Source organism: Microcebus murinus, chromosome 26, assembly GCF_040939455.1.
Source record: "Microcebus murinus isolate Inina chromosome 26, M.murinus_Inina_mat1.0, whole genome shotgun sequence".
Taxonomy (NCBI): Eukaryota; Metazoa; Chordata; class Mammalia; order Primates; family Cheirogaleidae; genus Microcebus; species Microcebus murinus.
In genome coordinates this window covers 13807154-13824345 of record NC_134129.1, presented here as the reverse complement: position 1 = coordinate 13824345, position 17192 = coordinate 13807154, and the positions used below count along the sequence as shown (strand labels likewise).

Below are 17192 nucleotides of genomic sequence, written 5' to 3'. Positions count from 1 at the left end.
TTTTGTTTGCAAATGTTATTCTCCCTTACTCGATTTAAAAGACAACTACATAAAGCAATGATTATAAATCTACTTTGATGGGCATACAATGTATTTAAAAAAGCACAAAGGTTGAGAAGGGGATATAGCTATATAGGAGCAAAATTATTATATACTATACTAATTAATTTGGTATTAATCAGAGCTAGATTATTATAAAATATACAGGGCAATGTGTAAGATACAATTTTAAATATAGGAAAATAAATAACAAGAGAATTCAAATGGTATACTAGAAAATGTCTAACACAAAAGAAGAAAGGAATGGAGGAATAGAGAAACAAAAAAGATGTAACACATAGAAGACAAGTGGAAAAATGGCAGGCATAAATGTTACCTTATCAGTAATTACATCAATCTAAATGAACTGAACATTCCAATCGAAAGGCAAGGATGGACAGAATGCATGAAAAAACATGTACTCAACTATATGCTGTCTATAAGATACATACTTGAGATTCAGAGAAACAAATAGGTTGAACATAAAAGGATAGAAAAAGATATATCATGTAAACCAACTAAAAAAAGAGCTGGAGTGGCTGGCTATACTGATATCAGGCAATATAGGCTTTCAGACAAACATTTTTACTAGAGACAGCGAAAGACATTTCGTATGATAAAAGTGTCAATCCATTAAGAAACATATAACAATTATAAACATACTTGCACCTAACAACAGAGCCCCAAAATATATGCAGCAATAACCTGATAAAGAATTAAAGGGAGGGCCGGGCGTGGTGGCTCATGCCTGTAATCCTAGCTCTCTGGGAGGCCGAGACGGGTGGATTGCTCAAGGTCAGGAGTTCAAAACCAGCCTGAGCAAGAGCGAGACCTCATCTCTACTATAAATAGAAAGAAATTAATTGGCCAACTAATATATATAGAAAAAATTAGCCGGGCATGGTGGCGCATGCCTGTAGTCCCAGCTACTCTGGAGGCTGAGGCAGGAGGATTGCTTGAGCCCAGGAGTTTGAGGTTGCTGTGAGCTAGGCTGACGCCACGGCACTCACTCTAGCCTGGGCAACAAGGGAGACTCTGTCTCAAAAAAAAAAAAAAAAAAAAGAATTAAAGGGAGAAATAGACAATTCAACAATAATAGCTGAACACTTCAATATCTCACTTCCAACAATGGGTAGAATAACAAGCAGAAGATCAATAAGAAGAGAAGCCTTGAGCAACACTATACACCAAGTACAGCTAACATGCCTCTGTAGAACACTCCACTCAATAACAGCAGAATACACATTCTTCTCAGCTGCACGTGGAACATTCTCTAGGATAGATCAATAACAAGTCTCAATAAATTTAGAAGCATTAAATTCATACAAAATTAGTTCTCTGACCACAATGGAATGTAATTAGAAACCAACAGCAGAAGGAAATTTGGAAATTCAAAAATATGTGTATTTAAATACACTCGTAAATAACCAGTGGCTCAAAGAAGAAATCACTTTGATATGAATAAAAATGAAAGCATACCAAAATTTATGAGATGCAGCTAAAGTAGTGCTTAGTGGGAAATTTATACCTAGGAATGGCTATATTAAAAAAGAAAAAAGATCTCAAATTATAACTTCACCTTTCAAAGCTAACTCACTCAAAACAAGCAGAAGGGAAGAAATAACAAAGATTAGAGTAGAAATAAATGAAATAGAGACTAAAAACAGAGAAAATCAACAAACTCCAAAAGTTAGTTCTTTGAAAAGATCAACAAAATTGACAAACCTTTAACTAAATTAACCAAGACAAAAAGAGAGAAGACTCAGATTACTAAAATCAGGTAAGAAAAAAGAGGGTACCTTTCTAAGGGGTCATTTTCAAAAGAGGAGATATTACTACTAACCTTATAAAAATAAAAAGGCTTTACTCTCAACAATTGTAAGGCCAATACATTAAATAACCTAGATGAAATGAACAAATTTCTGTAAAGACAAACTATCAAAATCGCCTCAAGAAGAGAGAAAATTGCAACAGACCTATAACAAGGAAAGAGATTGAATTAATAATTTAAAAATTTCCCACAAATAATAGCTCAGGACCAGATGGCTTTATTCGTGAATTCTATGAACTATTTAGAGAATCTCTTTCAGAACCATTAAAAAAAAAAAAAAGACACTTTCCAACTCATCTATGAGGTCTGTATTCCCCTGATACCAAAACTAAAAAAGGGCATTACAAGATAAGAAAACTACGGACCAATATATCTTATGAATATTTATGCAAAAATCCACACCCAAATACTGTACTATTAAACTAAATATAAATATACATGTAACAATTCATACTAAAACACTAACAAATCAACTCCAACAAAATAAAAAATATAATTATACACCATGATCAAATTGGCTTTATCCCAGGAATACAAGAATACATTGGCTTCAAAATACTAAAATCAATGTAATGTACCAAATTAATGGAATGAAAAAAATGAAAACTACATGATCATCTCAACAGACCCCAACAAAGCATTTGACAAAATTCAACACACTTTCATGATAAAAATACTCAACTAGGCATAGAAGGGAACTTCCTCAACCTGGATAAAGATATAAGAAACCCACAGCTAACATAACTAATGTTGAGAGACTGAATACTTCCTTCCTAAGATCAGGAATAAGACAAAGTTGTCAGCTCTTACTACTTGTATTCAATGTCATACTGGAGATTCTACCCAGGGAATTAGGCAAGAAAAAGAAATAAAAGGCATCCAGATTGGAAAGGAAGAATTAAAACTATCTCTATTTACAAATGACATTATCTTGTATATAGAAAATCTTAAGGAATCTGTATGAAAATGATTAGAGCTCTTAAATGAGTTCAGGAAGGTGCAGAATCCAAGATCAATGGAATAGAATTGATAGTCCAGAAATAAACCCTTAATTATGGTCAATTGAATTTTTATTTATCTATTTATTTTTTTAGAGACAGGGTCTTACTCTGTTGCCCTGGCTGGAGTGCAGTGGCCCAATCATAGCTCACTGTAACCTAGAACTCTTAGGCTCAAGTAATCCTTCCATCTCAGCCTACCAAGTAGCTAGGACTATAAGCACATACCAACACACCTGGCTAATTTAAAAATTATTTTAGGGTGGTGTCTCACTATATTGGCCAGGCTGGTCTTGAACTCTTGGCCTCAAGCAGTTCTCCTGCCTCGGCTCCCTAGAGTGCTGGGAGCCACTGCACCTGGCCCTGATTGAATTTTGGCAAGGGCATCAAGACATCCCATTTTTAATGAGGAAAATAAGTCTTTTCAACAAATGGTGCTGAGATAGCTGGACATCCATGTGCAAAAGAATGAAGTTGGACCACTGCTTCACATACCATACACAAAAAGAATTAATTCAAAATTGATCACAGACCTAAAGATAAGAGATAAAACTATAAAACTCTTAGAAGGAGACACAGGCATAGATTTCTGTGGTCTTTAATTAGGCAACAGTTTCTTAGATAGGACACCAAAAGCACATGTGACAAAAGAAAAAATAAATTGGATTTTTATCAAAAGTAACTTTTGTGCATCAGACACTACCAAGAGAGTGAAAAGACAAATCCCAAAATGGGAAAAAATATTTGCATATCATACATTTGATAAGGGACCAGTACTCAGAATATATATGTAAGAAGTCCTGAAAACTGTACAATAAAAATCAAATAACCCAATTTTTAAAATGGGCAAAGGGTTTGAATAAACATTTCTCCAAAGAAGATATATGAATGGACAAGAAGCACATGAAAAGTTGCTCAACGTCATTCGTCACCCTGGCAATGCAAATTAAAATCACGATGAGATACCACTTCACACTTACAAGAATGGCAACAATAATAAGTAAAAAGTAAATAGAAAATAACATGTATTGCCAAAGATGTGGAGGAATGGAAACCCTTGTACATTGCTGGTGGGAGCATAGAATGGTGTAGCTGGTATGGAAAACAGTTTGGCAATTCCTCAAAGAGTAAAACATGGAGTTATCACGTGATCCAGCGATTCGACTCCTAGGCATATACGCAAAAGAATTGGAACATGTTCACACAAAAACTTGTCCACAAATATTCATGGCAGCATTATTCATAATACCATAAACTGGCAGCAAATGAAGTGTTCAGTGGATGAATGGATAAATAAAATATGGCAAGTCTATTCAATGGAATATTATTTAGCCATAAAAAGCAATGAAGTACTGATACATGTCTTCAAAACATGCCAAGTGAAGGAAGCCAGACACAAAAGGCTACATATTTATATGATTCCATTTATTTGAAATTGCCAGAATAAGGACATTTGTAGAGACCAAGAGTAGATTAATGGTTTCCATGGGTTGGGGAGATAGGGTAATGGGTAGTGTTAATAGGTATGAGGTTTCTCTTTGGGTTAATGAAAATGTTCTGAAATTCAATAGTGATGATATTGCACAACTTTGTGAGTATGCTAGAAACCACTGAATTACATAATATACTTCAAAAAGATTAATTTTATGGTATGTTAATTATATACCAGTAAAACAAACAAGCAAAAAAATAAAACAAAACCTAACGGTCTACCCCTGGAGAAAAATCATATAATTATCTGAGAAAAACTTTCCATATTAGATTTGTAGGTTTGTTGATTGGTTAGTAGATTTTTGGTCAGGGAGAGAAAACAGCCTATGAAAATTGGCCAAGTGGTTGGGAGTGATGACGAGAACCATCTTAAATTGCACTATACAGGAGACTCAGTGGTGACTGGCATTATTATTTCAGGGATTTAACGTGAGATTTTGGCAGGAAGTGAGGTGTTTTTCAAACAGCAGGTCACCACCACCCATCCAAAATGGATCATGAAATCAATTCCAGTTTTTTTCCTTAGCGAAATCAAATTAAATTTTTTAAAAATCAGAATACGTTGTGTAGGGTCAGCATCGTTTCATGATAATTTTGTTTAAAATACACAAACACACATTTGCATATACTGTATCACAGTAGAAAATGAACTTCTTACTGGGGATCATAGTAAAAAAGTTTTTGAGAAACACCAATCTGGTAGAAAGAGCACTCGTGATGGTGGGAAAAGATTCCTAAGATAGAAATATATATAATTGATTGGAAGTTGATTGTAACAAAGAAAAATCCAGTGGTCCCTTCCTCCATTAGTTATGATAGTTCCTGTTTCCATGTGCATATAGATCATCAAGCAATTACTCAACAAGAGGGTCTCTTCAACTCCCTGATCCTTCTCCCCGGATATTACGACTCTCCATAGCCAAAGGCACAAATCCGGACTATCTTCCTCCAAAAGACGTAAGTGAGCCCGTGTGAAAAATGAAGTTCTTGATGGACTTGGTGACATGCTACCCTCTTCTTTCTAGGTGTGTATTTCCCTTTTCTTCTTGTTTGTTTTTCTGTCTCATCAAATGAACTTTTCTGACAGCCTCCTCTTTGCCTAGTACATCAGGATTGAATCAGAGAAACAGAACTAGGGCAGCTGGGACTTGAGTCTGGCTATAGATGTAGAAGCAGTAAGAAGCTGGAAGGCCAGGCCAGCAGTGTGTTGGAAGGCGTCTCCATCAGGAGAAGCCATTAGAAGTTCTTTAGGCAAGGGGAAGCTACCTTCTCTGACAGAGGATGGGCTGATTCTAATGGAAGGCTCAGCAATATTTAGGGGTTTAAAGTCCCCAACTTCACTGGAGTCTGCCCATATATCCACCTTCCAATGTTCAAGTCCCCCACTCTTTTCCGATTGTTGCCCAGGCTTTAACGTAAGAGACAGTACAAGTTCCCGCAATTTTCACTGTAATTCAGCCACTCACAGGATTAGATTTTGAGTTTGGTCTTTAGGATTTTCAGCCCAGTGATAATAGAAGGTAAGGATTGCTCTGGGAGGCCGAGGCGGGAGGATCACTCAAGGTCAGTTCAAAACCAGCCTGAGCAAGAGTGAGACCCCGTCTCTACTATAAATAGAAAGAAATTAATTGGCCAACTAAAAACATTTGTATAAAAAACTAGCCAGGCATGGTGGCACATGCCTGTAGTCCCAGCTACTCGGGAGGCTGAGGCAGGAGGATTGCTTAAGCCCAGGAGTTTGAGGTTGCTGTGAGCTAGGCTGATGCCATGGCACTCTAGCCCAGGCAACAAAGTGAGACTCTGTCTCAAAAAAAAAAATAAAATAAAATAGAAGGTAAGGATTTCTTTGAAGGAAGTCACAGAAGCTTTCTGGCCCCTTATCTGGACCTTACAGTGGGATTTTTAAAGGCCTGAGCAGATCATTTCTTTTAAGTTCTCCATTGCACTTGGAAACAACCAACCCTACTACACTTCTTGATTTCACTGAAATGTTTTCAGGCAGCAGCTATTGGTCACACAGAGCCTTGCTTTCAGTTTTGCCACTGCATGCCATGGACTAGCAGTGGCTTTTTTTTTTTTAACCACTAGCAATAGGGTCATTAATGCCTTTAAATCTAATTAGCTCAGGAAACAAATTCCAGGTAATCTAGAACCAGTACAGAGAACCTATCCTTAAAGTTCATTTCTGGGTGTCTGTTGCTTCATACCAAACCACCCCCAAACTTAATGGCATAAAACAACCACCATTTTATTCTGCTCGAGGATTTTATGAGTCAGAAATTCTGGCAGCTCGAGCGAGTATGGCTCATCTCTGCTCCCTGGTGTCTGGGGCCTGGGCAGGGAGTCCGTAAGGGCTTGGGTGTCTGAGATGGTAGTGGGCTGGAATCATCCAGAGGCTCCTTCACATCTGTCTTAGCTTGGGCTGCTATGACCTAACACCATAGACAGGGTGGCTTAAACAGAAGACATTTATTTCTCACAGTTCCAGAGCCTGAGAAGTTCAAGATTAAGATGCCGGCGGTTTGGTGAGGTCCCACTTGCTGGCTTACAGATGGCCACCATCTTGCTGTATGCTTACATGACCTCTTCTTTGCTGAGAGAGAGAGAGAGAGAGAGAGAGAGAGAGAGAGAGAGAGCATGGTGTGCACGCTCTTGTCTCTCTTCCTTTTCTTAAAAGGACACTAATCCCATTATGGGGCTCCACCCTCATGACCTCATCTAAAGCTAATTACCTCCCAAAGGCCCCATCTCCTAATACCATCACATTGAGAGACAGGGCTTCAACATATGAATGTTGAAGGGACACAAACATTCAGTCCATAGTAACATCTATGTGTGCTACCGAGGCTGGGATGACATAAAGGCTAGACTCAGTTGGGAATATCTGTAGGAGCACCTTCATATGGCCTACACCTCTCTAAGCAGGGCAGCTGTGTTCTGAGAAGGAGTATCCCAAGATGGAGTGTCTCAAAGGTGAGCCTTCCAAAAGAACAGGTAGAAGCTGCATGGTTTTTTATGGCTTGGCCTTAGAAGTCACGTGACATCAATGCAGTCATCCGCTGTTGATTGATGCAGTTGTAAGTCTGGCCAGATTCAAGGGGGTGGGGATATGAACCCCACCTCTCAATGAGAGAAGCATCAAAGAATTTATAGGCACTTAAGAAAAACGACCACACCCGATGATGTGAGTCTTTTTAGTATCCCCGGACGTGGTTTTATATGCAGGAAAGACTGTTCAGAGGTATGCTCTTGATTTAAATAATTAATAGTCCCATTTTTAAGATTTTGAATTTAAAAATCACTGTTCCATAGGCTTTTCAGTTTGGCTTGTGAGTTTTATTATTTTGTTTATAATTCCAGCAGGTTTTTAAAAATTCATTTTAGGAGTCCTGAATAATGTTTGATTTGGTTTCCAAACTTAGATAATTAAGCACCTTCAAAAAATTTAAGCTACAGTTGATCCTTGAACAACATGGGTTTGAACTGCACAGGTCCACTTATCTGTGGATTTTCTTCTGCCTCTGCCCCCCCACCCCCGATGACAGCAAGACTAACCGCCCCCCTTCCTCCTCCTCCTCCTCTTCCTCTTCCTCCTCCTTCTCAGCCTACTCAACATGAAAACAAGGATGAAGACCTTTTGTCCATCCACTTCAACTTAATGAATAGTAAATCTATTGTCTCTTCCTTATGATCTTCTTGATAACATTTTCTTTTCTCCAGCTTACTCTATTGTAAGAATACATTATATAATACATATAGCACACAAATTATGAGTTCATTGACTGTTTGTGTTGTCAGTAAGGTTTCTAGGCAACTGTAGACTATTTTTAGACTAGTTTTAGGGGAGTCAAAAGTTATACATGAGGCTGGGTGCGGTGGCTCACGCCTATAATCCTAGCACTTCGGGATGCCAAGGCAGGAGGATCGCTTGAGCCCAGGAGTTTGGGGTTGCTGTGAGTTAGGCTGATGCCACAGCACTCTACTCAGGGCAACAGAGTGAGACTCTGTCCCCCCGTCCCTCGTCCCCCCAAAATTAGCCATTTTGGTGAGATAGTGGTATCTCATTGTGGTTTTTAACTCGCATCCAGGATAGCTACTGATATTGAATATTTAGCATGTGCTTGTTGGCATTTGTAACTTCTGCCATTTAGTTAAGTGGTAGTTTTTAAAAGATTTTGTTTAGAATTTTCTAAATCTGTTTGAGTAAAAAAATTTTCTGACTTATTAAAGCTCATGCCCACTGGAAAAATTGGGTTATTTTCCTTTTATTAATGACTTGTAAATATTATTCATTTATTCTGGATGCATGTCCTTTTTCAGAGTTATGTATTTGCAAATATTTTCTCCCTGTCTATGGCTAACCTATTAATTTTGTTAATGATATCCTTTAACCACTTCGGTATGGTGCTCACCGGCTTCAAAACCTTGCCCAAAGCCGGCACTCATAGTCTGCATGGTAATTTGTGCTGTGCATTGACGACGAGTCCGTTTTGCTCTTGTGTGATGAGGAAAGTTTGAAAGCACTGAAAGCTTGTTTGACTTTACAGGCAGCTTTACTTGTCATGTAAATCAGAATAGGTAACATATACATATATGTTTTCATGACGTTATTTTTAAATGTTCACAATTTTATTTTGATAAAAGAAAAATTAGAGAAGTCATTATCATGGCTGTCGGCTAAAGTCACTGCACACGTTCATCTGTGGCTGTCAACTATAGTCGATGCTCATACTGAAGTGGTTAATAAGAAAAAATGTTTTAAATTTGAGGAAGCTCAATTTGTCTTTATTTTTCTTTTATGATTAATGCTTTTGATGTACTGACTAGAAATCTTTGTTTATTCCCAGGTTGTAAAGCTATTCTATATTTTCCTTTAGAAGCTTTATAATTTTTACTTTTGTGCTTATGTATAATGATCCACTTTGAATTGATTTTTGTTGTATATGTGAGACAGAGTTTGAAGTTTTGTGGGGGTTTTCCCCACATGGATATCCAGTTTTCCCAACACCATGTTTTTGTTTTAGACAGAGTTTCACTCTGTTGCCCAGGCTAGAGTGCGATGGCATCAGCCTAGCTCACAGCAACCTCCAACTCCTGGGCTCAAGCCATCCTACTGCCTCAGCCTCCAGAGTAGCTGGGACTACAGGCATGTGCCACCATGCCCGGCTAATTTTTTCTATATACTTTTAGTTGTCCAATTAATTTCTTTCTATTTTTAGTAGAGTCGGGGTCTCGCTCTTGCTCAGGCTGGTCTTGAACTCCTGATCTTGCAATCCTCCCGCCTCCGCCTCCCAGAGTGCTAGGATTACCGGCATGAGCCACCGCTCCTGGCCTCCCAACACCATTTAATGAAAGACTTTCTTTTCCCTCTTGAATTACCTTAGGTCCACTTCTGCACTTCCAATTCTGTTCTAATCATTTACTTGTCTATTTTGACATCAATATCATACTGTCTTGATTACTATAGTTTTATAATAACTCTTAAAATAAGATAGTATAAGTCCTCAAGTCCTCCACTTTTGTTCTTTTTAAATTTATTTTTGGCTGTTTTAAGTCTTTTGCATTTTCACATAAAATTTAGAATCACCTTTCCTCTGGCTATGTCAAGCTTTTTGCTTTATCTTTGTTTTTCAGTAGTGTGACTATCATAAGCCTACATATGATTTCCTTGTATTTATTGTATCCTGTCCTATTTTTCTTTGTATTTATCCTGCTGCAACTTTCTCATGTCCATCCTGCTTCCTGTGTCTGTGCATACATTGCTCTCAGGGTCATTTCCAGCTGCGATCATGCTTCTTCTCTAATGAAAAGATCTGACGGTTCTTCCTTGGCTATGAAGAATGCCCCGCACCATCTAATCTAGTTTCAAATGCATTTCAAGCCTGATCTCCCTGCTGTGACCAGAGACTACCTGCTCTGAGCTCCCTTGCTCCTGTTCTCAGTCTTTCTTCCCTTCCACTTTCCTTCCTTCACCCTCCCTAGCTTTCCTTCTCCCTTTACTTATCAAAATCCGAGCCTTCCTTCAAGGTCCAATCCAATGTCTCATTATCCCTGAAAAGAGAATCTTTCTGGACTCTCCCACCTTTTCTCTGACATCTCTAAATACTTTATTTCTTTCCTCTTATGGGTATCAAATAATCTAAATGATTTGCCTATAGGTCTGTGATAATTTATTAATAAATATTTGTTTAGGCTGGGCGCAGTGGCTCATGCCTATAATCCTAGCACTCTGGGAGGCCGAGGTGGGAGGATCGCCTGAGCTCAGGAGTTCGAGACCAGCCTGAGCAAGAGAGAGAGAGACCCTGTTTCTACTAAAAATAGAAAGAAATTAATTGGCCAACTAATATACATAGAAAAAATTAGCTGGGCATGGTGGCGCATGCCTGTAGTCCCAGCTACTTGGGAGGTTGAGGCAGGAGGATTGCTTGAGCCCGGAAGTTTGAGGTTGCTGTGAGCTAGGCTGACACCACGGTACTCTAGCCTGGGCAACAGAGTGAGACTCTGTCTCAAAAAGAAAAGGAAGGCCGGGCGCTGTGGCTCACGCCTGTAATCCTAGCTCTTGGGAGGCCGAGGCGGGCGGATTGCTCAAGGTCAGGAGTTCAAAACCAGCCTGAGCAAGAGCGAGACCCCGTCTCTACTATAAACAGAAAGAAATTAATTGGCCAACTGATATATATATAAAAAAAATTAGCCGGGCATAGTGGCGCATGCCTGTAGTCCCAGCTACTCGGGAGGCTGAGGCAGAAGGATCGCTTGAGGCCAGCAGTTTGAGGTTGCTGTGAGCTAGGCTGACGCCACGGCACTCACTCTAGCCTGGACAACAAAGTGAGACTCTGTCTCAAAAAAAAAAAAAAAAGAAAAGAAAAGGAAAAGAAGTATTTGTTTAATGAATTGAATTAGTGAATTATTATTTTATTTCCTTTTAGATCATAAGCTTTAATTGAAGGCAATGGTTGTCATGTATTTCTTTGATTTTCTCAGAGCCCAATAGTAGACAAAGCTTTATTCACAGGAGATACTCATAATGCATCTGTACTTCGTGGTGTTATTCAGACAGGCAGGACTTTCGGTTTGAATCCCAGCTTTGCCCCTTATTAACTATATAGACTGATGCAGATTACTGAACCTCACGGTACTTCGGTTTCTCTATTAGAGAGATAGAAATAAAAATGCTACCCCAGGTGGGGAATAAATGAATTAGTACATGTGAGATGCTGTCAGTAACTATCATCATCATCATCATCATCATTTAAACAACACAGAAGGAATTTGGAAAATACCTTATGTATTATATTTCCACCCACAGTTAAAGCCCCATTTTATTTTTAGTTCTTGATCATGTTCCCTTTCAAAGTCTTGTGGTGAGTTTAGAGTTTGAATACAAGTAATTTAAATAGAAGACCATGTAATTTGAACAAATGACCACGATCAAGATAGTGAGGATGACTTGGGCGTCTAATGGAAGACTTTGGTTCTGCTTCTCCTCTTATTGGCTTTGGTTTCTTTTTCTGATCTATTCCAGTTAGAAGACAGCCACTTACATTCCATTTAAGCATGGTGATTTGGGATAATGTGAGTTCCAATTTCCAAGGGGGAAAAATAATTAAGAACAAAGCAGAGTCTACACCTCATGGTGTTCTATGACAGGACTGAGTCTTCCCTCTGGGCTGAGTGTATCAGTCCACAAATCGACATTACCAGTTATCTCTGAGTCAGTATGTAACACTGTTTGCAATTTCCTCCACATCTTTAGTTTCACAGCTAAGTTCCTGAGAAGCTGGGTTGGAAGCCCTTCAATCCAGTTTGAGAAGGATGGAAATGGACTCTCTCGGTTATAATCACAAGTTATTCCAAGATTCTCAACCCTTTCTGCTGGATTGCTGAGCAGTCTGATCACAGACTTAGTCATCTTGAACTAGACAGTGTTTATTATTTGATACTTACAGGTATTGTTTTATTTTTCTCCCTTAGATTGCAACCAATATTCCAGTTTCTACCCTGCATGCTATTGCATCTCCAAGAATTGTAGACCTTGCCCACCCAAGGCTCAAGATAGAGGGCCTGTGCTATGAAAGACAAAGAAGTGAACTGCCCATCCGTCCTGTAAGCCATTACCGCTTCGACATCCTTTGGCTCACTCTCTGGTTGCTCCTGGGGTGCTATTTTGCCACTACAGGGCGTAGCTCAGAGTCATCAGAAAAGAGAATCTTGAAAGAGTGATCTGCGGTAGGGAGGAAGACTTAGCCATGTGTTATGGAGAGAGGCAGAGGAGTAGAAGGCCAAGAGCATGGGTGTTCAAATCCCAGCCTTGCCACTACTGGCTCTGTGATATTGGCTACGTTCCTAAGCCATGTGCATTCAACAAGTATTTGAACACCTACTGTGCACCAGACACTGATCCCAATGAACAGCATGGCGCTCCATGCTAATGAGGGGAGACAAGTAAACAACAAACAAGTAAATAGATAATGTCAGATAGTGAGAAGTGCTTGAAGAACATAGCACTGAGGCAATGAGTGACTGTCGGGGCAGGGGCATACCTACTTTGCATTTGGTAGTCAGGGAAGGCCTTGCTAAGGGAGGAGGGTGTGAGCTGAAACCCCAGTGATGAGGAGTCAGCCAAGTGAAGATCTGAGATCTGGGAGAATATTCCAGTAAAGGGAAGAGCACGTGTCAAAGTACTAAAGTTGGGATGGGCTTGAAGCTGGGTGGAGCAAGGCGAGCGAGGGAATTGTGATCAGGGTTCCCACGGGTATCTGCTGTGGAAGGCTTGGCACTCAGCACAAGGCCTCACTCCTCTGCCCCTGTGCCTTGACATTTCCCTCCGTTAATTGGAGTGCCACCGTGGTGTGCCCTATTGCAGTTGGGTTTTCAATAAATAGTTCATGATCATGTTGCCAAAGGTGGTGGAAGCAGTTTTACGCTCTCTCTGGGAACTTGAGGATTGCATACGGAACTCTATCAGGGAAGAAAACCTTCACGCCTTGGGAGAGTGTTCTGAGTTTGCTAAAGTGACGTGCCTTGTGACACTCAGGCAAATGAGCGTCAGGCAGTTTGCCCTCAGGCAAACTGACTTTATTCTCAGTTTTTTTGGTATATAAATAGGAATTATAGGTATCTGTCCATATCATTGTTTGGAGTTTAAAAAAAAAAATGGGCCAGGCGTGGTGGCTCATGCCTATAATCCTAGCACTCTGGGAGCCCGAAGCGGGCGGATTTTTTGAGCTCAGGAGTTTGAGACCACCCTGAGCAAGAGCGAGACCCCATCTCTATTAAAAGTAGAAAGAAATTAATTGGCCAACTAAAAAAAAAATATTTATATATATAAAATTAGCCAGGCATGGTGGTGCATGCTTGTAGTCTCAGCTACTCGGGAGACTGAGGCAGGAGGATGGTTTGAGTCCAGGAGATTGAGGTTGCTGTGAGCTAGGCTGATGCCACGGCACTCTAGCCCAGGCAACACAGCGAGACTCTGTCTCCAAAAAAAGAAAAAAGAAAAAAAAGTCTTTAGAAAAAAGACATTGCAAAAAGCCAAACTCTTAGAACCCAAAACAACTCAATGCCAGCGTAATGCTGAACACTTTCAGGGCTGCTGAGTGGTGTTTGGTGTTTGGTGACATTTTGTGTCTCTTTCTTTCTACTGTAGGTAGCCCTGGCCGCCAAGCAAGCCGTTGCTGGCCCCCGAACAATCGCTCTAGCCAAGCCCAAGCCTCTTCATCGGGATTACCTCCCCATCCGGGATACCTACTGGCCAGTGTCTTACGCCGCCACCCACTGCAGAGTGTCGCCCAGAATCTATGAGCTAGCTAATCCAAGTGCAAGGTATGTCAATTTAAGGCTAAAGTAAGACGGGAAAGGCTGGGGCTCTGGGGAGAGGGGGAAAGTTGACAGAACGAGGCCTATAAAAAGAATTCTAGAAATACAAAAAATTTCTAAAACATCTCACCAGTTACATTTATTATGACAAATCTGTGGTCTTAATATATATATATGTGTGTGTGTATATATACGCATATATATGTATACATGTATATATGTATATATATACATGTATATGTATATATATACTATATATAGTATATATATAAACTATATATGTATTTATATGTATATATATGTACTGTTCAAAGTTTAGTGGACGAGGTATTGAAATTTAGAACTAGAAAATGAAGGCTCAGAGAAGTTACACGAATGATCTACAGTCAAATCCAGATTTGCATATCTGTCAGATTCCAAAGGCCTTTCTCTTTCCACAGAAAGTAAATTCTGGACGTTTCTCATTTTTGAACTTGAATTCTAGAATCAGACAGACCTGGGTTTGGGGCCCTCATGGATCATTTGCTATAGCATAATTTGGCCATGTTAAAAGCTCTGAAAGTGTGGATATAGAATTAGTTATCTAATATATATTATTAAGTGAAACAAGTTGTAGAGCAGAGCATATCATATCTTGTAGTTTGTGTAAGAAAGTACATTATCTGTGCCATATATTCATGTGCATATGTCTATACTATCTCAGAAGAGTTTATGAGAAGCTGCTAATAATGGTTGCCTTGAGGGCTTAGGCAACTGGCATAGGAGGAAACTAAGTTTTTATAATTGTTTTACTAACTAAGCTTTTATATTTTTTCAGTGTTTTGCATCATGTACTTATAGGACCTATATCAAATAGATAAGAAAATATAATTAACAAGGAAGAAATTGCCTCTCATTCCTGTTTATTTTTTGAAGGACCTCTTAACCTGCCCGAACCTCGATTCATTTTGTTCCCTTCGATGAGTAAACACCCGATTCCCCCTCTTTAAGCATCATCAGGAAAAACTAGGAGAGGCAGAAAAACTTGTAGAAGTCTTGAGCTCAGGGAAAAGAAAATATGCGAGTTTGTATATAATAACATGTTGAAAATAGAATGTGTTTATCCTTCTTAAAAAAAATAAGTCACCAAATGAAATGAAGCTCATTCCCTGTTCATGGAAGGGAAGAGAAGAGCATGATCGAGTGCTTCATCAAGGTTCTATCCTGGTGGCACAGTTGTTATTTGGTGGTTAGGTGCTAAAGGTGATAAACTTCAAAAATTTGATTTTTTTCAAGTCCACCAGAGAACTATCTGGCCTGTTTTCATGTTGCCAAACTACGTTATGGTGAGTGATCCATGCGGGCCGCAACCCCAGGTCTGTCTGATTCCAAAACTCAAGTTCAAAACTGGGAAACATCCAGAATTTACTTTCTGTGGAAAGAGAAGAGCCTTTGGAATCTGACAGATACGCAAATTTGGATTTGACCGTAGGTCATTCGTGTCACTTGTCCGAGCCTTCATTTCCTAGTCCGTGTAGCATAGTAGGCCGTGAAAATCAAAATGGGATAATGTCGTAGTGCCTGACACATAGTGGGTGCCTGAGATATGTCAGTCTCCTTTTCTGTTCATCTCACTTTGGGCTGATTTCTTTTCTTCCCGTTTCAGGTCTCCTATGCATATTGTGTACTACGACCCAGAGGTCTTTAACGTCAAGCCGTCTGCTTTGAAAGCTCAATGTTCCCAGAGGGTCCGGGCGTTGTCACAGCCTCTTATACGTTAACTGCAGACAGCCACATCCGTTAGACCCCAGTTATCTATTGAGAACACATAACTTAAGATGACTTAGTTCCCTATTAAGGTACTGTCAGTTTATATTCTGTCCCCTTAAAAAAAAAAAAGAAAGATCTCCAGGAAACAGCACCATGATCTTCAAATAGCCACTGCTGCTGTGACCTGTCTACCTGTCGTCGTGTGTTTAGCAGATGTGGGGACTCTGGCATGCAATAAAAGGGACAATGAGAGCCTGCCTTATGATCCTCGCTATTTCCCCGCAACCTTCTGGGGCTGCCTCAGCACCGCGGCTGACCTGAAGCCACTGGCTCTTCCTTGTGTTGGTGGCCTTTGCTTTCCCTTTCCCCCTGAGTCCCGTGTTCCCCGGTAGCCGATCCTGCCTCAGACCCTCCTCCAGCGAGCCCTGAGAACACAGATCATGCTTCCTGTTACTTTGCCAGCCTCCCTCGTTACCTAGAAAAAAACATGGACGCGGTGAAGCCTTCTGGAAAAATCAAAATGCTCTGTGTAATCGGTAGCTAATATTTAGGGGACAGGTTACCTTAAATGATCACATCTCCACCAATCTGTGTCCCTTCACTCACACTCAGAGATGCTTACCGTGCGTGACAGAAAAAGCAAGAGGTTTGACAGCATTACAATTCTCTGTCAAACTGCATCTGCCCAGAGTTTTTATTTTATTTATTTTGTTCTTTCCAGAATTTTACAAATTTAACTAACTTTTATGCTGCATATGTAGATTTGCATGAAAATGAACTTATTTGAAAACTAATTTTACAGATGAGTAAGTTCTATCTTTAAGGACATTGTACAAGAAGCAATATGGCATAATAGTTTTGTTTCGTTTGTTTGATTTTGAGACAGGGTCTCACTCTGGCACTCTGGCTAGAGTACAGTGGCGTTATCATAGCTCACTGTAACCTCAAGCTCCTGGGCTGAGCCTGTCTCTTGCCTCAGCCTCCCAAGTAGCTGAGACTGTAGGCACGCGCCATCACACCCGGCTAATTTTTCTATTTTTTGTACAGACGAGGTCTCACTCTTGCTCAGGCTGGTCTTGAACTCCTGACCTCAAGCTATCCTCCTGCCTTGGCCTCCTAAAATGCTAGAATTACAGGTGTGAACCACCGTGCTCTGGCCCACATAGTAGTTTTGCACTTGAATTTGGAATCAGACAAACCTGGGTTTGTATCTACCATGGATCATTTACCAGGTATATGATCTTAAACAAACTTTCTAACTTCCTGTA

The 17192-nt window shown here is 39.8% G+C and overlaps 1 protein-coding gene across 4 annotated transcripts in view; it reads left to right on the top strand.

Annotated features, from left to right (window-relative positions):
- The window catches only part of SPMAP2L (sperm microtubule associated protein 2 like), a 59235-nt gene extending 43057 nt beyond the window's left edge, over nucleotides 1–16178 (top strand). For all 4 annotated transcript variants that reach the window (XM_075997897.1, XM_075997895.1, XM_075997896.1 and 1 more), the window contains 4 exons: nucleotides 5202–5316; nucleotides 12331–12462; nucleotides 14006–14181; nucleotides 15821–16178. In XM_075997897.1, the coding sequence (XP_075854012.1) occupies nucleotides 5202–5316; nucleotides 12331–12462; nucleotides 14006–14181; nucleotides 15821–15935 (538 nt within the window). In that variant the 3' untranslated portion in view covers nucleotides 15936–16178. The remainder of the gene's footprint in view (nucleotides 1–5201; nucleotides 5317–12330; nucleotides 12463–14005; nucleotides 14182–15820) is intronic.
- Nucleotides 16179–17192: the final 1014 nt, after the last annotated feature.